This window comes from Musa acuminata, chromosome BXJ3-7 (genome assembly GCF_036884655.1).
Source record: "Musa acuminata AAA Group cultivar baxijiao chromosome BXJ3-7, Cavendish_Baxijiao_AAA, whole genome shotgun sequence".
In the NCBI taxonomy this organism is placed as follows: Eukaryota; Viridiplantae; Streptophyta; class Magnoliopsida; order Zingiberales; family Musaceae; genus Musa; species Musa acuminata.
The window spans coordinates 10,546,476-10,567,098 of record NC_088355.1 but is presented as its reverse complement, the minus strand read 5'-3'; the positions used below and the strand labels follow the sequence as shown (position 1 = coordinate 10,567,098).

General features: G+C 46.2%; 5 protein-coding genes across 7 annotated transcripts; 4 read left to right on the top strand and 1 right to left on the bottom strand.

The window, feature by feature from the left end:
• Positions 1-54: 54 nt before the first annotated feature.
• Positions 55-2,461, top strand: LOC135643771 (GDSL esterase/lipase At5g45920-like). Its single transcript, XM_065161110.1, has 5 exons — positions 55-231; positions 345-572; positions 1,265-1,332; positions 1,571-1,735; positions 2,112-2,461. Exons 1-5 carry the CDS (start codon positions 133-135, stop codon positions 2,269-2,271), a joined length of 720 nt encoding a protein of 239 aa, XP_065017182.1. The 5' UTR covers positions 55-132; the 3' UTR covers positions 2,272-2,461.
• Positions 2,462-9,251: 6,790 nt separating this feature from the next.
• On the top strand, positions 9,252-10,960 carry LOC103991628 (3'-N-debenzoyl-2'-deoxytaxol N-benzoyltransferase). Its single transcript, XM_009411134.3, has 2 exons — positions 9,252-10,189; positions 10,296-10,960. Exons 1-2 carry the CDS (start codon positions 9,366-9,368, stop codon positions 10,816-10,818), a joined length of 1,347 nt encoding a protein of 448 aa, XP_009409409.2. The 5' UTR covers positions 9,252-9,365; the 3' UTR covers positions 10,819-10,960.
• A 182-nt stretch (positions 10,961-11,142) lies between these two features.
• Positions 11,143-14,122, bottom strand: LOC135643662 (nudix hydrolase 15, mitochondrial-like). Of its 3 annotated transcripts, none has more exons than XM_065160915.1 (4): positions 13,649-14,120; positions 13,395-13,537; positions 11,682-11,801; positions 11,143-11,584 (listed from the first exon to the last, which is right to left on the bottom strand). In XM_065160915.1, exons 1-4 carry the CDS (start codon positions 14,031-14,033, stop codon positions 11,402-11,404), a joined length of 831 nt encoding a protein of 276 aa, XP_065016987.1. In that variant the 5' UTR covers positions 14,034-14,120; the 3' UTR covers positions 11,143-11,401. The 3 variants fall into 3 exon arrangements, with proteins under 3 accessions (XP_065016987.1, XP_065016988.1, XP_065016989.1); XM_065160916.1 differs by having other exon boundaries at positions 11,448-11,584; positions 11,682-11,883; positions 13,649-14,122; XM_065160917.1 differs by having other exon boundaries at positions 11,448-11,584; positions 11,682-11,874; positions 13,649-14,122.
• Positions 14,123-14,227: 105 nt separating this feature from the next.
• Positions 14,228-16,789, top strand: LOC103991881 (transcription factor PCF5-like). The gene has a single exon (XM_009411419.3). The coding sequence runs from the start codon at positions 15,166-15,168 to the stop codon at positions 16,339-16,341; it is 1,176 nt and encodes a 391-aa protein (XP_009409694.2). The 5' UTR covers positions 14,228-15,165; the 3' UTR covers positions 16,342-16,789.
• Positions 16,790-17,109: 320 nt separating this feature from the next.
• LOC103991880 (RING-H2 finger protein ATL39-like) lies at positions 17,110-17,758 on the top strand. The gene has a single exon (XM_009411418.3). It carries the CDS (start codon positions 17,110-17,112, stop codon positions 17,650-17,652), a length of 543 nt encoding a protein of 180 aa, XP_009409693.2. The 3' UTR covers positions 17,653-17,758.
• The last annotated feature ends 2,865 nt before the right edge of the window (positions 17,759-20,623 follow it).

Genomic DNA, 20,623 nt, shown 5'->3' with positions numbered 1-20,623 from the left:
ATGTATGATTGACTGGGTAAAGAAGGAACATGACAAAAGGGTGGGTGTCACTGAAGTCGCGAGGGATAGCGTCCTTGACGTTCTTGCTCTTCTGCTTCAGCCGAGCGGATCAGGGAGCACAGAGGGAGAGAGATGCGTCCGAAGCTGGTGCTCTTCGGCGACTCCATCACCGAGGAGTCCTTTGGGGAGGGCGGGTGGGGAGCCGCTCTCGCCCACCGCTTCTCCCGTAAGGTAAGCACAATCGCGACAACCTCGCTTTACTGGTCGATCGCCTCTGGTTTTGATTTGGTCCGTGGTTTCTGCGTGTGATCCGATGGCCGATCCATCGATCGGATGGGACGCAGGCGGACGTGGTGCTGCGCGGGTACAGTGGCTACAACACGCGGTGGGCGCTCAAAGTGGTGGGACGAGCCATGGAGGGGGTCTGCCCCGATGGCGTCGCCCCGCCGGCGGCGGCGACCGTCTTCTTCGGGGCCAACGACGCGACGCTCCCCGACCGCTGCAGCGGCTTCCAGCACGTGCCGTTACCCGAGTACCAGACCAACCTCCGCGCCATCTGCGCCTATCTCAGGGTATGTGGGTTGTCTCATCACGGCAAATACTAATGTTGGGCAGACACTGGGTTATCCTCTTCCCTTTGCTTGCCTTTGAGTTCGAGCGATCAAACAGCAGCATCCTCCTCCTCTTCCCGAGAACAGTAATGAAACTCCAATTGCTTGTTTTATTATTTGTATTAGTTTAGATTCCCATGCACACTTCAACCACTTACTCTGTGGGCATCATTCATGTTTAAAAGGCTTTGTAGTATGTGTAATTTCAGATGTTTTGGGTTGATATAGCCATACAAAATGATCTACCATGCATCAGTTTGGCTCAAGCATTAAGAGAAGAAGAAAAGGCAAAGAAGTGGAATCCAGTCGTCAGAGCCCTGGAATTATTATTTTTATTTGTTGTGCTGACTCTTGTTAACATAAATTTTCCTACATCTGACAATCACTACCTGCAAGACTCAATCGACTTGCAATTCCAAATGAATCAAACCTTTAAGAATCACCAAAGTAGCCATTTTTTTTCTAGCCTTCTGTTTGGGTGTCACAAAATGCAATCATGATCGCTGTTTACCAAAAAGCCTAATAGAATCGAAGATACACAATGTCCAATGTTCTTACAAATTTCATAATCTCCTGGCTTTGGTAGGCTTGTTGATATTTCAATGAATCCACTTTTTCTAATTGTTTGGTCCTTTGGTCTGTGTTTGATACAGGAAAGGTGGTCATCAACTGTTATAATCCTCATTACGCCACCTCCAATTGATGAAGATGGGCGTCTCCAGTAAGTGGATTATTTCCTCCAAAGTGTTACCAGAAATTATCTTGTCAGCTATTGTTGCAATTTCTATTAGATGTGCTCCATTGCTCTCTTTGTTAAACTTGTCCCTGTGATATCCAGTGACAGAAAGGGAATGATCAATAAGGCGTGTCTGTGGTTTCACATAATTAGCTATATCTAAGTTTTCAAGTGAAGATAGAACTGTGGTACCGTCTACTTGACTTAGTTTTGTGCCATTTAGGGATACTTGTGGAGACAACAGCTCAGGTCTGCCTGAGAGGACCAATGAGTCTGCTGGTGCTTATGCAAAGGCATGTGTAGCCGTTGCTAATGAATTGGGGCTCCCAGTGATAGATATCTGGACAAAAATGCTGCAATTTCCAGACTGGAAGAAATCCTTTCTAAGGTAAACATGTTTCAAACTACAAGTTCATCTAAAGACATGCTCTCCTGTACAATTTGACCAATAATTTCCCTCTATTTTCCATTGATATTCTGCTTATGACATTCTCTCATGTTTCCACTTGTCCAGCATGTAATGTAGATTTGAGTTCCAATTTAGTTAGGGTTTATTTGCAGCGCAAGTGAAGTTTTGTGCAGCTTTTTTGGATGATGCTCTTGATCCTTAATAACTAGATCTAGTCAAAATCACAATATCCACTTGTTTGGATCTGCCTAAAAACATCATAGGCTGCTTCTCTGCTGGTCTGATTTTAAAAGTGATAAATCTAGAGGATCGGTGTCATGCCACAGCTATATATGATAGCTTCTTGTGATATCAGGGATGGCTTGCACTTCACTGCTAGTGGTAACAGTGTTTTGTTTGAGGAGGTGGTGAAGAAGCTTGGTGATGAAGGTCTGAGCCTGGAGGCCCTGCCTGTTGATCTGCCAGACCTTCTTGACATGGATCCCAATGATCCTCTGAAGTCATTTTGTGACTGAGGCTTGCTGTTGCTGCCGCCACCTAGTTAAGCCTCTTCATCCATGCAACAGAGTGAGTTGTGCTTGAGAACGAAGGATTTCACATGTATTATTAGCCAAGGGAAGCAACAATTGATATGATAATGTATCTTTTAATTGCTCTTGTGGATTCTGAGATTATGATGAAATTTGAATTGAGACTCTTTTATGATTTCTGGATGCATTTATTTTTTTTGCCCATGCAAAACATGCATACACTTCCATGCTGTTGTTACAAATGCAGTCTTAGGTTGATTATTGCGAAATGTAGTGACTTTGGTTGAAACGTCATCTCCTCTGATAATTCATCAGGATTAATTACATATTATCTTATAATTAATTATCTTTAGTATCGTAATTTTTATATTTAAAAGATTATATTAGGATCTTTATATTTATGAAAGTAAAATATTTAATTTCGTTTCTTTTCCTATATCGTTAATTTTTTTTAATAAAAAAAAATCATAACTCTTCTATTTATCACTGATTAAATATTTTATTTTATTAAGTATAAAGCCCGTTTCGCCACTTCACCTACCATCGATCGTTATTGGCACTCCAGTATCCACTTGGACAGCTTCAAGCCCCAACGCATCCACCCAACTCCGCCAAACCTATTGGGAAGAAACCTGTTAATGCGGAATAATTCTTTTCCCTCTTTGTGTATCAAAATAGGTTCCTCATCAAAATACCAACTTGATATCAAAATGCTAATATCAATCAGCACAACATAAATAATAGAGCAATAAATCAATCACACAGTGAGACCAAATCTTTTTAACGTGAAAAATTCAATGTAAGAAAAACCACGGGACCGTTGTCCACCTCAAACTTCCACTATCAATAATAATGATAACAGGTTTACAGTAGGTCTTCTCTAGAATAACTAGAGGATCAGAATAACATCAAGAACATAGATCTTGGCTCAAGAATAGCATATCTTCAACACATAGGTGGTTCTCCTCCAAAGAGAATTCTAGGTCTCACAAAGTGGATATCGCAGGAAAGTACCTTAGATAGGGTAAACTGCATATCAACACCGTTAGGATTGTAGAGTTTGCTGCAAGGATTCTCCACATAAAATTTGGGCCAAAACTAACAATGTTTGGCCACCGATCGTCTAAGTAGAAAAACTCAGAAACCTTACTTTCTCTCTCTATTTCTCTGCACGCCGTCGCACGCTGCACGCTCTTACTCTAATCTCACCCTAATTTCGTTCTCTCTAATCTCCAATTAGTTGATTTGGGCTTATGACCCAAATTATCCAAGCCCACATATGGACTGGACCCAACAATTCTCCCCCTCCAGCTCATATGATGGGTTGTACCAAGCCCGCTTTTCGCCTACATGCTTCAAGCTTCTCCTTAGGCAAAGACTTTGTCAACATATCTGAACCATTATCATTGGTATGCACCTTTTCCAACTGTAATTCTTTCATCTCAAGCACATCATGAATCCAGTGATATCTCACATCAATATGCTTAGATCTAGAATGGTATGTTGAATTCTTGGAGAGGTGAATAGCGCTCTGACTGTCACAGTAAATAGTATATCCTTCCTGTTTCAAGCCCAATTCCTATAGAAACTTTTTCATCCATAAAGCTTCCTTGCAGGCTTCAGTAACTGCTATGTATTCTGCTTCTGTGGTTGATAGAGCAACACACTTCTGTAACTTAGACTGCCAAGAGACTACTCCTCCTGCAAATGTCATCAAGAATCCCGAAGTGAACTTTCTGGAATCAGTATCACTTGCCATGTCTGCATCTGTGTACCCTTCTAACACAGGTTCATCATCACCAAAACATAAACAAAACCTGGAAGTACCTCTTAGATATCTTAATATCCATTTCACTGCTGCCCAATGTTCCTTTTCAGGATTTGAGAGAAATCGGCTAACAACTCCAACTACATGAGCTATATCTGGCCTAGTACAAACCATAGCATACATCAAACTACCTACTGCAGATGAGTAAGGCACTCTGGATATTTCTTCTTTTTCTTTCTCACTTGTAGGACATTGTTTTGAACTCAGCTTGAAATGACCTGCAAGTGGAGAACAAACTGCTTTGGCTTTACTCATGTTGAATCTTTCAAGAACCTTTTCAATGTAAGTCTCCTGAGATAGCCAAATCTTCCTTTTCTTCCTATCACGAAGAATCTTCATGCTAAGTATTTGTCTCACCGATCCTAAGTCTTTCATGGCAAAAGACTTAGCTCTCTTTTAAGCTTTTCAATTTTTCCAACATCATAGCCAACAATCAACATATCATCAACATATAGTTGTAAAATAATAAAATCATCATCTGAAAATTTTTTCATAAACACACAATGATCAGATGTGGTTCTATCATACCCTTGGCTCATCATAAAGGAATCAAACTTCTTGTACCACTGTCTATGTGCCTGTTTGAGTCCATATAAGCTTTTCCTAAGCTTACATACCAGATTTTATTTTCCCTTGACTTTGAAACTTTCTGGTTGCTCCATGTAAACTTCTTCTTCTAAGTCACCATGAAGAAATGTTGTTTTTACATCAAGTTGCTCAACTTCTAAATTCAAGCGGGCAGCCAAACCAAGAATAACTCGGATAGAGGACATTTTCACAACCGGAGAAAATATTTCTTCAAAGTCAAAATATTTCTTCTGACTGAATCCTTTCACAACTAGTCGTGCCTTGTATCTTTGTTGTGAGCTATTATTTTCAGTCTTCAATTTATAAACCCACTTATTCTTGAGAGCTTTCTTCTCTTTCGGCAGCTTTACCAAGTCATAGGTGTGGTTCTCAAGCAAGGATATCGCTTTAACCCACTCACTCTTATTCTCATGTAGAATAGCTTCTTGGTAAGTTTCTGGTTCTCCTCCGTCAGTAAGCATAACATACTCATGTGGAGGATATCTGGTAGAGGGTTGTCGCTCTCTAGTGGATCTTCTCAATGGAATCTCAACTGGTGGTGGAGGTGCCTGTTCAGTTGGTTCAGCATCATCAACTGTAGGTGTATCATCACTAGTATTCTCACCACAATCTTCTTGTTCATCTCCCCCATTATCATCATGAACTACAGGTGAAGGAACTGGACCCAAACTCCAAGGAATATAAACAGATGTTTCTGGCTTCTCAACATTATCACCATCATCAAACAATTGGTCTTCAAGAAACACAACATCTCTACTTCTAATAATCTTCTTGTTCACTGGATCCCATAATCTGTACCCAAACTCTTCATGACCATATCCCAAGAAGATACATGCTTTTGCCTTATTATCAAGCTTGGACCTCTCATCTTTGGGAATATGAACAAATGCTTTACACCCAAAGACTCTCAAATGATTATAAGATATATCTTTTCCTCTCCATACTCTCTCTGGAATATCACATTGCAGAGGAACTGATGGAGAAAGATTTATCAGGTCAACTGTAGTTCTCATAGCCTCCCCCCAAAATGACTTTGGTAACTTGGCATGGGAAAGCAGACACCTAATCCTTTCTTCAATGGTTTTGTTCATCCTTTCTGCCACACTGTTCTGCTGAGGAGTTTAAGGAACTGTTTTCTCAAGCCTGATACCATGGAACCTACAATAATTCTCAAAAGGACCCCTGTACTCGCCACCATTATCTGATCGAACACACTTTAGCTTTCTGTCAGTTTCTCTTTCAATATTGACATGAAACTCCTTAAAAGCATCGAGTACCTGGTCTTTAGATTTCAAAGCAAAAGCCCAAACTTTTCTAGAATGGTCATCAATAAAAGTAATAAAATAAAGAGCACCTCCAAGAGTTCTAGTTTGCATAGTACAAACATCAGTATGAACTAAATCAATAACATCAGATCTTCTAGATGATGGATATGTCTGAAATGCAACTCTATGTGTTTTTCCAACTAAGCAATGATCACAAGATTTAAGAGATGTACCTTGCAACTCTGGTAAGAACTGCTTTCTAGCAAGAGTTTGAAGTCTCTTCTCGTTGATATGTCCAAGCCTCTTATGCCAAAGATCTATACTTTCACCTTTTCGAATTGCATTAATCTCTCCTTTGTGTAGCTTAGCTTCCATGACATAAAAAGAGTTAATCTTCTTTCCTTTTGCCACAATTAGAGAACCTTTAGTGAGTTTCCATTTACTTTCACCAAAATAATGTGCAAAGCCCTCATCATCAAGTCTACATGTAGATATCAAGTTAAGACGAATATCTGGAACATGTCTTACATCTTTGAGTATCAATTTGCTCCCAATACTGGTCTCCAAGCAAATATCTCCAATACCCACAATCTTAGATGTACCATTGTTTCCCATTATGACATTACCAAAATTATCAGCACTGTAAGATCTAAAGAAATCACCATGAGAAGTAACATGAAATGAAGCACTAGAGTCAATTACCCAATTACTGTCCTGAGCTACAAGGCTAACACAACCTTCATCACAGACAATAGTGATATTACCTTCAGCAGCAACTGTATTGATCTCTTTCTCATTTTTCTTCATTTCATTCTGTTCTCACTTCCAAAACCTACACTCTTTCTTCATGTGACCTGACCTATTACAGTGAAAACATTTGATATCTCTTCTAGACTTGGATCTTCCTCTATAACCATATGAATTTCTACTATGACTTCTTCCACGTCTTTCTTGTTTTTCAGTAACAAATTCACCAGAAGAAGATTCACCCTATTCTTTCATTATTGCATCTTCATTTAGCAAACTGTCTTTAACCATATCTATGGTTAGAGTCCCCTCTGGCGTGGAGTTACAAATAGTCACCACAAATGTTTCCCAACTTTCTAGTAAAGAACTGAGAAGTAATAATTCCTGCATCTCATCATCTATATTCATTTTCATAGCAACCAACTTGTTTGCAAGACTCTGAAATAGGCTTATATGCTCAACAATGTTACCACCATCTTTATACTTCAAATTTACAAGCCTTCTGAGGAGAGAAATTCTATTTCCCACTGTCTTTTTCGCAAAGAGATTTTCTAACCTTTGCCAAACAACATCAAGCTCTGATTTCATCTGAAATATGCTCATGCAAGTTTATATCCATCCATCTTCTAATATAGGCAATAGCTTTTCTATGTTGAACTTCTCATTCTTCATCGTCCATAATAGAAGGTTTATCTTTAACCTTGATAGGCTTATACAAATCTTTGCAATAGAGCAAATCTTCCATTAGACGCCTCCAAGTGGAATAATTTGATGAGTTCAATTTAATCATACCATCTGACTGCTCCATTTCAATCACACAAGAAAACTAGCACCAAACAACCTGATGCTCTGATACCACTTGTTGGGAAGAAACTTGTTAATACGGAATAATTCTTTTCCCTCTTTGTGTATCAAAATAGGTTCCTCATCAAAATATCAACTTGATATCAAAATGCTAATATCAATCAGCACAACATAAACAATAGAGCAATAAATTAATCACACAGTGAGACCAAATCTTTTTAACGTGAAAAACCCAATGTGGAAAAAATCACGGGACCGTAGTCCACCTCAAACTTCCACTATCAAGAATAATGATAACAGGTTTACAATAGGTCTTCTCTAGAATAACTAGAGGATCAGAATAACATCAAGAACATAGATCTTGACTCAAGAATAGCATATCTTCAGCATATAGGTGGATCTCATCCAAAAAGAATTCTAAGTCTCACAAAATGGATATCGCAGAAAAGTACCTTAGAGAGGGTAAACTGCATATCAACACCGTTAGGATTGTAGAGTTTGCTGCAAGGATTCTCCACATAAAATTTGGGCCGAAACTGACAACGTTTGACCACCGATCGTCAAGCAGAAAAACTCAGAAATCTTACTTTCCCTCTATATTTCTCTCTCCTCTTTTCTCATCACGCCGTCGCACGCTGCACGCTCGGACTCTAATCTCACCCTAATTTCGTTCTCTCTAATCTCCAATTAGTTGATTTGGGCTTATGGCCCAAATTGTCCAAGTGGACCCAACATGCATTTATTTTGAATTGCGACTCTTTTATGATTTCTGGATGCAATTTTTTTTTTTTGGCCATGCAAAACATGCAGACACTTCCATGCTGTTGTTACAAATGCAGTCTTAGGTTGATTATTGCGGAAATGTAGTGACTTTGGTAAACGTCATCTCCTCCGATAATTCATCAGGATTAATTACATATTATCTTTGATAGGGGTAAAAAACTGACCTGACATAGCACCCCGGATTTGACGTAATACACCCCTCATGTCGAACACCATGTGCGGCACACTGCCCCAGAACGAACGTTAATGACGACACGACATGCGCCCACACCCACCGTACCCAGACCCCCTCGGCTGACCGACGCTCCCCTCACCCTGTCGAAGCTCGGCTCTCCACGCAACGCCCGCGACGACGACAGACGCCATCAGAGGTACGACCCTCCTCCTGTAGGATGGCCCATCAGGTAACATCAAACCCCCTGTATAAATACCCCCCGACTCCCAACCGAAAAGAGGGGGGGGGGGGGGGATCGATCTCTCAATACTATACTTCTCCCCACTGACTTGATCGTCGGAGGGGTCGGGCCGAGCTACCGACCCGACCTGTGTGCAGGCACCCGACCGCTGTTAAACCTGCTCGACAAGGCGGAGTTTCCCAGCGAGATCCCCCGCATCCACCGCCCCGGGACTTCAAAGGGAGTCACGTCTGATCCGAGTCATTTGGAGCCCTGAACCAGCCGCGTCGACCCCGAAGTCACGGCTAAAAAGTTACTTACCGTAACAATCTTATAATTAATTATCTTTAGTATCGTAATTTTTATATTTAAAAGATTATATTAGGATCTTTATATTTATGAAAGTAAAATATTTAATTTTATTTCTTTTCCTATATCGTTAATTTTTTTAATAAAAAAATCATAACTCTTCTATTTATCACTGATTAAATATTTTATTTTATTAAGTATAAAGCCCGTTTCGCCACTTCACCTACCATCGATCGTTATTGGCACTCCAGTATCCACTTGGACAGCTTCAAGCCCCAACGCATCCACCCAACTCCGCCAAACCTTCGCTTTTGAGCTTCGCTCCCGAGGCTAAGCGAACTCCACGAGAAAGAGGAGAGTATGGTGGAAATTCAGATCTTGGGCACCACCCTCGTCTACCCTTCCTCGCCCTTCCCTTCCTGCCACCAACCCCTCCCCCTTTCCCACCTCGACACGGACCGCATCCTCCACCTTCCGTTCCGCACCCTCCGCCTCTACGCCCCTTCTCCCTCTCCCTCCGCCGCAGACCCTGCCGACATCGTCGCCGCCGCACTCTCCGCCACCCTCCCTCTCTTCTTTCCCCTTGCTGCCTCCCTCTTCCGCCGCCCCTCCGACAATCGCCACGAGGTCAGGCCTCCCGCCACGGGCATCCCTTTCACCCGCGCCGCCTCGCCGCTCACCCTCGCCGAGCTAAGCGCCCGGCCCGGATCGCCCCTCCTCGACCGGTTCGCGCCCGACCCGGCCCCCGCCGAGGCGCTAGCCCACCCGCTCGCGATACAGGTCACTCGGCTCGCGTGCGGCGGGTTCGCCCTCGGCGCGTGCGTCCACCTCGCCCTCTGCGACGGCGCCGGGTTCACCCAGTTCCTAAGCGCGGTGGCGGGCTTCGCGCGCGGGGCTGAGCGACCGGCGGTGGAGCCTGTCTGGGAGCGGGCCGAGCTGCTGGGACCGAGGAGTCCGGCTCGGGTGGAGGTGCCCCTGTTCCGCCACGTCCTGGGGTTCGACGGCGACGTGGCCCGCTCCGGACCGTACGACGTGGTGGAAGCGAGCATCGAGGGTCCGCTGGTGAGGGAGTGCTTCCATGTGAGCGAGGCGTGCATGGAGCGACTCAGGAACCGGCTCGCGGAGGAGGCCGGTTCTAGCTGCACCACGTTCGAAGCTTTGAGTGCTTACATATGGCGCGCCAGGTACGTCCGTTTCTTCTTCTTCTTCTTCTTCTTCTTCTTCAGAGGTTTCACTCTGTTGGAATGGTGCAAATGGGAACCTTCTGCTATGAGAATCCTGTTAATACAGGATCAAAGCTTCAGGAACTCCCCAGGACGAGGTCGTGAAATTGGTGTACTCCATGAACATAAGGAGACTACTTAAACCGGCACCGGCACTTCCCGCGGGGTATTGGGGCAATGTCTGCGTCCCCGTGTACGTCCAGCTGAGCGCCAGAGAACTAATGGAGCAACCACTGTGGGAGACGGCAAGGTCGATCAAGACAAGCAAGCAGAGTGTGACGGATGAGTACGTGAGGTCCTACATCGACTTCCAACAACTCCATTACGCCGAGGGGATCACAGCCGGGAAGCGGGTGAGCGCCTTCACGGATTGGAGGCATTTGGGCCACTCCGACATCGATTTCGGGTGGGGTGGTCCGGTGAGCGTGATGCCGCTCTCCTGGAGGTTACTTGGCAGCTTAGAGCCTTGTTTTCTCTTGCTTAATGGCGCAGATGAGGTGGAGAAGAAGAATGGATTCAAGGTGCTGATTTCTTTGCCTGAGAAGGTGATGCAAAGCTTCAGAGCGGACATGAAGATATTTGCGAGCTAATTCCATGGGAGATATCATGCTGAGTGTAGTACTGTTATGATTTGATGTACTGACTATTTGATCATCCTGATTCAGCTGCTGTAGTCCTATTAAGTTCACTAGCACATTGAAGCTGGAAGAATCCAATTCAGTCATTCATGAATGCCATGGTAGATTCAAATCTAAATACTATATACTTAATCGACAAAGTAACAGTTCACATCAACCACATATCATTTTATTATGTTTCATCTCAACATGTCAGGATTGCTAATAAGTTAGTGAGAAAAGCATACATGCAATGTATCTGATTGCCAATACTCTTTCTTACATCTGACAGGAAGATAAAAATAAAATTAGCCTGCTTATTTATTGATTAGCTTCCCAGCTTTAATAATTTTAAGACAAGGAACAACTTCACTGGCCACATTATTGATAATTTCCATCAATTTCCCCTTGAATGAGAACATAAGAATACTGCAGACAGATTCAGAAAGCCATTGAGAAATTTACAATTAATACTACAGTTCTATTTACTGCTTTGTCATCATAATGGAATTTGAGTAGCTGGAACCAAAGAATTCCCATTGGTAAAACCTGGGATCTATAGTTTAGAAATTTGCTCGATGAAAGAAGGCGGCCTCCGATAAACAACTGATGCAACACGAATTAGAATTCCAGCAGTCAGACCCCATATCACAAATTTCTTATTTCCTGCTATGTAATCAAAGTAATGAACCAGATAGTTGACCATCCAGTCTCTTCCCTCTGACCTCCGGTTCTCATCCTGCAAATACAATGAGTAGGACCCTTAAAAACAAATATTTAAATCAAGAATGGTGTATTGACAACTACGACAAAATAATAAAATAAAATAAAGATACCTTCAAGAACATCTCCAGAGGCACATCGAATATTTCATCCACCTCAGAGGTGTTTGCAGCCGGTCTGAATGCCTGCTTGTTTGGAAGTATGCCGATTACAGGGGCGACTCTCAGAAGATGCTGTGATGTCCAAAGCAATTAAAAGGAGTTGGGTCACTGGTATGGCGAATACAGGGATGAGTCTCGAAAGATGCTGCAATGTCTAAGGCAATTAAAGGGAGTTTGGTTGCTGCAAGAAGCTGAAGTTACAGACACTTCTTCATGTTTAATAGATGAACCCGGGATAAAGTAACAAGCATGGACAATTATTACTCCCTAAGATCCAAGCCACAACCTCTAGGCAATTGATTGCTTCAGCATGAGCACAAACTTGCATTTAGTTGATCTGATCTTATTCAAACACAAAAGTGCTAATACTTTGGCACATCTTTATATTTTTGTGGTACTTGCAGTCGAGATGTATATTACCTATCCTGTACATGATCCACTTTAAAAATGCACATCAAATAATTATCATTAATGGTATGTGTATTATGCTTGTTGATGGTACAAAGTGTATCAGAGAATAAAGCTTTGGAAAACCTAACTAGCAAAATAAGGATCCTATTCCAATCACAAACATCAGCAATAGAATCTATTGCTTGAGGTAGCCACTTCTTTTTTACCTCCAAAGCTCCTGAACTACATAGTGAATGATTGAATTTATGTAACATCGGGTGAGGAGATCATTCAAATGAGGAATAATGTTTGTGTAGCTTTTGTCTCTTATATTATTGGACCATGTATCATCCAATTGATTTGCCATCAACCAATCAATTTAAGTAGATAAAGAAATGGATTATGTGCAGTATATAGTTCCCCTGCAACATCCTTCCCCCAACAACAGATTACTGAAGTAAGAACAACCCAGAAAGCTCAGCAACAAATGCAACTTATAAGTATTCAATTACTAAAGATTTAGGAGCTTACTATTTAGAGCCGCTTTCTTACTACTCATAATCCCTTAAAAATTAAAAAATAATATATTATTATTTACAACCGTTTTAATTTTGTTTTTGCCCTTATCTTTTTCTTTTCTTCCTTCTCCACAGCTCCTGCCTGCGCACCCTAAAGGATCGTTTGAAAAGGCCCGGAACATAACATCTTCAAGGTTATTGCAACTGACTTAGAAAATTATTTCTTCTTAGTTATTACAGAACGTACGTAACCCTAGAAATATTAAATCATTATAACAAACGTTAAAAACTATTTCTCACTTCCTCCTCTTCGATCTTCAATTTGTCTCATTTCATCATCCGTCTTTTTCTCATCATTTTATGACACCCTTGGCGATTAAGAGGATGAGGAGAAGAATAAGGAAAAAAAAAAGAGATTATAGGCAAGGAGTGAAAAGATTTTATTATAATTAAGTTATAAATTAAGGAGATATATATGTCTATTGATGAACGGATACCTTAGGAATATTCAAATTTCTTAACGTAGGGTTGTAAATAACAAAAAAAAGGGATTGCAAATAGTAATATTCACGATTTAAAGTATGCAGTCATAATAATTTTCAAGTGCTCCTACCCCCTGTTGCCTGCTCAATTTCAGCATCAGATCAATATGTATTTGAAACTATGTAGACTGAATTGATGATAAATTGAGCAAATTTGCTTATTAACAGTTGAAGAATATGACAATTATCTTTGAGATTGGTACGACTATTGATACCTTAGATAAGAAAGGTTCGAGGACGGCGACGATGGTGACAAGGGACGGATCAAGCCCAATCTCTTCTTTGGCTTCCCTCAATGCCGTCTCCCGGTCGTCCGCATCGCCCTCGTCCGCCTTGCCCCCTGGAAGCGAGACTTCACCTGCACCCACATCCCAAAATTGGGCGAAAAGGTCACACCTTCCATCCCCAGGCTGAAGGTCCCCCTATTTAATGGAATCAAACAGGGTTTATAAAGGGAGAATAGAAGCACCGGAGTGAGTGGAAAGGTTGGAGGAGCGCTTGGTGAGGATGACGCGAAATTCGCCGCGGTCGCCCTCGAAGAGGCAAACGAGGACCGCGGCCCGCTTGGGGGCGAGCTTCTCCGTAGCACCGCTGCCGGTGAGGTGCGCGGCGGCGGCGGCGGCGGCAGACTCCGGTAGAGCCATGGCGGAGAAGACCTTGCCGCGGTCATCGACCACGGTCTCGTCGGCATCGGAGGACAGGGGAGAGGGCCGGTAGAGGCGGAGCTGCTGGGCAAGGCGCAGGAGCCGGTGGCTGCTGCGGCCCGACGCGGCGAGATTGGAGAGGGCGTTCTGGTTTGGGCCGGGGGATGCCGCCATGGCCGAAGCTCTCGTCAGCGCCGACCTCCAATTCATGCCGTTTCATATCACGGTGGTATTCCACAGGGAACGGGAAACGGGACGTGTCGAGCAGAGATGCAATGAACCGGACCTGACCCGCCAATAAACACATCGTTGGTTTTGAACCCGGTCCATTAGCTAGTGGGTCGGATTGTGGTGAAAGTGATCCAATTAAATTAGATTTAGATTGGACGATCATTGGATCCGATTAAATTACAGTTGACGACGGTGGCTTTGGGAGAAGAGAAGGGGAAAGGACGGACGCAAGGCGGTTTGGCAATGGAGTATTAAGGAGTCAGTGGAACAGCAAAAGGTGTCAAGACTCACTGACGAAAGCTCCAAAGGAAACGACAGAGACACAGAGAAACATAGATCGAGTGAGGAACGTTGCGCTTTTTTCTTAGCTCTACAACGACTCACTGAGAACTCGGCAGTCTAAGGCTGCTGATTTTGTTGGGGTTTTGTCTGGGAGATGGGTGCTATCGTGAGGATCCTTTAGCTGTAGCGCTTGCCCTCTCTCACCTCCTCCTCCCTCTCCCTCACTGTCTCTCCCTACCGTCTTCCCAAAGCTGGCATCGACAGGTTGGGTTCTTCTTTCGTATATTAGGTGCAGGCCCACCCGAAGCTTTCTCTATCTGCTTCCCTCCAACGAAAACCCAAACCCTCTTCTTCCGCCGGTTGTGCTTCTCCTCTTGAAACAGTCTCAGGTCGAAGATATCTACTTTGTCCTCGGCCGTGCTGTTGATCACCTTGCAAGATCCGAGCTGAAGTAGCAGTGATAAGTCCCTGTGCTCCTTGTGTTCCTTTTAGATGTTTTAATCTCAGAGAGGATTGTGTTGGTGGTGGTTTAAGAGCTGAGGTAATGGGTGTTTGGATACATGGAGTTGGACGTTCAGAACTTTTGGAAGAAGCGGCAGGAGAAGCACAAGAAGCGGGCGGCAAAAGGAATCTGAGGTCAACAAAATCTACTACTAGCCGTAAGTCCGAAGGATCGAAGGCTGGAACAGGAATGTAAGACGAAGGAGAAGGAATTAGTATCTTCCGCATTCAATTAGATTCATCATATGCACCACCAGCTTGTGTTTTCCTCCGTCGTCTTCAGCTGCCACGGCTTCGTCGTCCGAGTACGTCCGCCTTCCTGAGAGGGATGGGGAAGGGTCATAGCCATCACGGCCTCGGTTACAACCAGCTCAGTCTCCACCACCATCAACAAAGGCCGCAGAACCGTTCGTTGAACGACTGGGTGCGGGGCGGCTCGGTCGGGGAGATCGTAGAGGTGCATGCCGGCCACATCGTGCGGTCCACCGGCCGCAAGGACCGCCACAGCAAGGTGTGCACCGCCAAGGGCCTTCGGGACCGCCGCGTCCGCCTCTCCGCCCACACTGCAATCCAGTTCTATGACGTCCAAGACCGCCTTGGCTACGACCGTCCCAGCAAGGCCGTCGACTGGCTCATTAAGAACGCCAAGGCCGCCATCGACAAGCTCGCCGAACTCCCTCCCTGGACCCCCTCTGCTTCCAACCTCACCGCCCCCCACACTGCATCTTCCTCCTGCCGTCCTCCGCCGTCCGATCAATTCCCCTCCACCGAGCAGAGCATGACGGAGTTTAGCGGGGAGCCATTTGCAGTTGGGGCTCCGCTTTTGGACTCCGAAACTCTTGCCGATGTCATCAAGTTCTTCTGCCCCATGGTGGCTTCTGCTACTGCGGCTCCATTTGCTACCCCTTCCATCAGATTAGACAGCTACTTGTCAGACCTTCCATCACGAACCAGTAGCCAAGCTCAAGACCTCCGCCTCTCCCTCCAATCCTTCCAAGACCCAGTCTTTCACACTCTGGAATCCGGCCACCAGCAGCACCACCACGCCCAATGCCTCCGGAGCCCAAATGCTGCCACGTCCGATGCTCATTTCTTGAGCTCCGCCAATTTGGCATTCAACGCAGCCTCTGTCTCAACCGGTTTGGCCGAACAGAACCAGCGGATTGTCCCATGGAATGTGGTGGAATCGAGTGGCCGAGGTGGAGAAGAAGCGTTCGGTTCGGCGGTGCCACTGCACTCGGTGCTCGGCCAAAGCCAGCTTTTCTTTCAGAGGGGGCCCCTTCAGTCCGGTAACTCGCCCGTGGTTCATGCCCGGGAGGACACTGTCGACGCCGGAGCTGATCACCGGGTGCAAACAAAGGTTCATCCATGCACGTCACCCATAGGATTCACGTCCGTTGCCAGTTTCTCAGGGTTCCACATCCCTGCACGAATCCAAGGGGAAGAGAAACACGACAGCATCACCGACAAGCCTCCCTCTGCTTCCTCTGCTCCTCGCCATTGATGGATTTGAAGATGAGTGCCTCTTTTGGTGATCTTCATTCATTGCTTTACCATTTCGTGTTCTTCTCGACCATAGATCGCACACCAACAGACTAGTACAACTTTTATGTCCCGTTTCTGGTTGAAATCTCAAGAAAGGATCTCGTCAAGCACATTCTCTATGACTCCCTGACAGATGAGATGGAAGTGGATGATCAACGTTACCGATTCTTAGATGCGCATATGGCTTCGTAGAAGAAGCCCCCAGCTCGGTTCCTCATTTCTCACTATCATCAACAAGACAACAACCAGTTGAAGATCGAAACCAACTTTGTAAGCTATGATTGCTTCCTATATTTTATTTGTTGTTCAGATGTACATCTTCCATGTATCTATCGAAGTATGTGTAGGTTGGATGTGCAACTAAAACTCCGCTGCGTGCCTGCAGAATAATCATGGAAAAGGCAAACAGCCGTAGAAATATACCTTCATAGCACACTGTTTAGCTACTTTCCAAATTGTATCATCTCTCTCATAAGATATATATACTTTATGTTCTTTTCTAGGCGAAGGCTGAGCTCGACCTATATGTATCTATCCCTTTCCTTCTAATTCCTAAATATAAAGCACGAATCAACGGAGATTCCTATGTGGATTAGAAGAAGAAAGGGTTACCGTTCTTATCGCACCGAGTCGAGTCAACTCTATGTGGAAAGATAGAAATGCCTCCACGGATGCCATCACTCGCAGATAAACAGCAAGGTGAGTTCTCCACGGCGAAGCGATCCTTATGGCAGACCAAACAGCCTGCTGCAATCTGAAAGCCACCATCGAGCTCATCGGCCTCTCCTTCAGCGGCTTCGTCGTCCTCTTTGTAGTCTTCGTCTACGTCCGGTACCGTCTCCTGCCTCAGCTTCCTCCCGCAGGCCCTGCCCATGACCGACGACCCAAGGCTGGCCTCGATCCCTCCGCCGTCGCCGCTCTCCCTTCCTTCGCCTATCGCCATGGTGACGGCGACGGCAAGGGCAAGTGGACGTCGCTGGACTGCGCCGTGTGCCTGAGCACGGTGGAGGAAGGGGAGACGCTGCGGATGCTGCCGGCTTGCCAGCACACGTTTCATGCGGAGTGCATCGACCGGTGGCTGCTCTCCAGCTCCACGTGCCCGGTCTGCCGGACCGAGGCCGACTCCAGCGAGAGGAGTGTTGCGAGTTCGTCTGCCTCCTCAGCGACGACCATCGGAGAGACGTCGTCATCGTCGTCTTTTCCAGGGATGTGGTCGGGAAGAAGGCCACTGCAAGGGGATGGAATTCGAGACTTGGAGAATAATCTGTAAACATCTTGCAATTATTTCCTATTTGTTGTTGCGTATTGCAAAAAAAAGGAAAATTAATAGCAGAATTCCAGTCTTGATGTTCTAATAAACAAAGAGTTCTATACCATGTCTTCTTTCCTTTTCGTTTTGTGTTTCGTCAACGAGGGTTGTGCAGTGTATTGATAACTCACACTGCGACAAGAACAAAAGTGTTTCAACAAAGTAAAATACTTAAAAAAACAAAAACAAACAACTATAACATGACATAAATTCTTCATTTGCTTTATATAATAAATGCATACCGATTTGCGCAACCTTAGGGATCAAAAAGTTCATCATTAAGCCTATCGTGTAATGGCCCAAAACGCTTTACATAGCTAAAACAAGCTTATAAAAAAGCAGGTTAACAATATCAGGATTAACTAAGCAACATAAAATATGCCTCTATAATCCAAATAAAAAAATAATAATGATGAAGAAGAAGAGAAAAAGAAAATGAGAGGGAAAATATTCATCCGACGAATCTGTCAATAGTTGAGCCAACTACACACACATCGACCTAAAATATAAAATTTGAAAGGGGTCGGGTTGAGCTCCCGACCCGACCTGTGTGCAAGAACCAGGGCGAGGTCACACCTTTCTGACGCCACGCCAAGGCTCCACCCCTCACACTACATCCCATCCGGACAGCTTCGACCGACCACCCCAGCTGGCCCAAGGAGCATAGCGCCAGATCCTCGCACATTCGGACCTGAACCAAGACACATCGGCCCTGAGCCCACGGCATACAGTTGCCCCTCGCAACAAATTGGCGCTAGAAGGAGGGCTCGAATGTCGACTGATCAACAGACCCACTTCGGCGAACCCGCAGCCACGGGGTCACGCTCGGTCAGGACCCCAAGGGATCACCCCTCACAGGAGGAGCTCTGAGACGAACGCCCCGCCACAACTTCGGAGCGATACTAGCGGCTATTCAACGACCCGGGCTTGTCGCTGCCCGACGCCCCCGTCGGCCCACCATCAATTTCGCCCGAAGTCTTCCACGATCTTGCCCACCAAGTGCGGGCACTAGCGGGTGTGGTGCAGACTATCATCCCGCTCGTCTCCCAGCCAACGCCCCCACATGCAACCCGACCTCTGCAACAGCGAGAACCCGCCCCCCGGATGCGCACGTCGCTCAACGAGAGGCGAAAGGCACGTCAAGTCACCCGGAGCCCGAGCGGTCGTCCGCAAACCCGACGAAAGCCCTGCAAGCCCAGTTGCGTCTCTTCAACCAACGCCTCAACGAAGTGCAACAAGAGATGCGTAGGTCGAAAGGGGAGCCCGGAGCGGATGGATACCAAGGGTCCCCGTTCGCACCCGAGATACAAGATCAAGCCATCCCACCACACTTTCAACTCCCATCTCTGGATGCCTATGACGGCGCCACTGACCCCGCGGATCACGTAGCCGCGTTTCGCGCCCAAATGGCGCTATATGGGACTTCTGACGCCTTGATGTGCAGGGCGTTCCCAACGACTTTGAGGGGACCGGCCCGCGCATGGTACGGCGGTCTCAAGGCCAGGACCATCTCTTCCTTTGACCAGCTCGCCCGGGACTTTGAGCTCAACTTCCTCGCCTATGCCCGCCCGAAGCCGTCCGTGGCATTGCTCCTCGGGCTCAACCAAAGGGAGGATGAGTCCCTCTCCCACTTCTTGAACCGCTTCACGACACAGATCCGAGGGAGACGCTCACCCTTCTCTATTGATGCAGGCATTCATGATAGGCTTACGACCCTCCCGGTTCTTCTGGTCCCTAGTGGAGCGACCCCCCACAACGGTACCCGAGATGCTCCAACATGCCAGCCAGTTCGTCGCCGCGGAAGCATGGATGGCCGGGAGACCCGGGGGACACAAAGGGACCAAGTCAGAGCCGCCCTGACAACAGCAACCCGCGGCATCTCGGCGCAGGTTGGACCGATCCGACCCGCCGACTTCGAGGCCCCCTCTCCCAGCCTTGAACTCGTCCCGAACAGAAATATTCCTTCACATAAGGGAGAAGGGATTGCTCAAAGGACCTTACCCGATGAGAAGTCTGCGGGCGTTGGCGGACCAATCTAAGTACTGTCGCTTCCACCGGCAACATGGGCACGACACTGAACAGTGTCGGGAGCTAAAGAGACAGATCGAGGAGCTCATCCATAGGGGGCACCTCGGCCAGTACCTCCGCCCAGACAAGGAACCTTCGCCACGCCCGGAGGGTCCCGTCAAGCGACACATCGACGTAATAACAGGCGGCCCCGCATTTGGTGGGGACTCCATGACCAGAAAGAAGGCATACGCCAGAGCCGCCTCAACCGAAGCTCCTAGACACACGCCCGGGCCTAACGTCACCTTCCCGACCGGGACATCTGAATAGGCCGAGCACGACGACGCGCTCGTGATATCAGCCAGAATCGCCAATGCGCAGGTAAGAAGAATCATGGTCGACACCGGTAGCTCGGGCGACATACTCTACTTCGACGCCTTCCAGAAGCTCGGCCTATCCAGGGACAACATGAAGCCGAAATCCTCGGCGCTCATCGGATTTACCGGTGATTCAATCTCACCACTAGGGGCGATCACTTTGCCCTTGACCCTGGGGGCCCCGCCGAGATCGAAGACAGTAATGACCACTTTCTTCGTAATCAATCTCCCCGCGGCATACAACGTCATCCTCGGTCGGCCGACCCTCAACAAAATTAGAGCCGTCATCTCGACCTACTACCAAACTGTGAAGTTCCCGACCCACGCCGGGATCGGAGAGATCACAGGGAGTCCTCGAGAATCCCGGCGTTGCTACCTGACCGTCGTCTCGTTATACAAGAAGGCCAGGATCGAATCGCCGTTGGCAGACCCCCGGGAAACGCAGAAGCCAGCCCCCCATCTTGAGCTGAGGGGGTACACCATCGGTGTGCCGCTGCTAGAGGATCGACCGGAGCAGACGGTTAGGATCGGGTCAGAGCTACCCGAGC

Excerpts from the sequence above, each read along its gene's own strand:
- LOC135643771 (XM_065161110.1), top strand. The coding sequence starts at position 133 with ATGCGTCCGAAGCTGGTGCTCTTCGGCGACTCCATCACCGAGGAGTCC. Across the intron at positions 232-344 it reads CCCACCGCTTCTCCCGTAAG|GCGGACGTGGTGCTGCGCGG; the intron begins GTAAGCACAATC and ends GATGGGACGCAG. Across the intron at positions 1,333-1,570 it reads GATGAAGATGGGCGTCTCCA|GGATACTTGTGGAGACAACA; the intron begins GTAAGTGGATTA and ends TGTGCCATTTAG.
- LOC103991628 (XM_009411134.3), top strand. The coding sequence starts at position 9,366 with ATGGTGGAAATTCAGATCTTGGGCACCACCCTCGTCTACCCTTCCTCG. Across the intron at positions 10,190-10,295 it reads GCTTACATATGGCGCGCCAG|GATCAAAGCTTCAGGAACTC; the intron begins GTACGTCCGTTT and ends CTGTTAATACAG.
- LOC135643662 (XM_065160915.1), bottom strand. The coding sequence starts at position 14,033 with ATGAATTGGAGGTCGGCGCTGACGAGAGCTTCGGCCATGGCGGCATCC. Across the intron at positions 13,538-13,648 it reads CAACCTTTCCACTCACTCCG|GTGAAGTCTCGCTTCCAGGG; the intron begins GTGCTTCTATTC and ends ATGTGGGTGCAG. Across the intron at positions 11,585-11,681 it reads CTCTGGAGATGTTCTTGAAG|GATGAGAACCGGAGGTCAGA; the intron begins GTATCTTTATTT and ends TTGTATTTGCAG.
- LOC103991881 (XM_009411419.3), top strand. The coding sequence starts at position 15,166 with ATGGGGAAGGGTCATAGCCATCACGGCCTCGGTTACAACCAGCTCAGT.
- LOC103991880 (XM_009411418.3), top strand. The coding sequence starts at position 17,110 with ATGGCAGACCAAACAGCCTGCTGCAATCTGAAAGCCACCATCGAGCTC.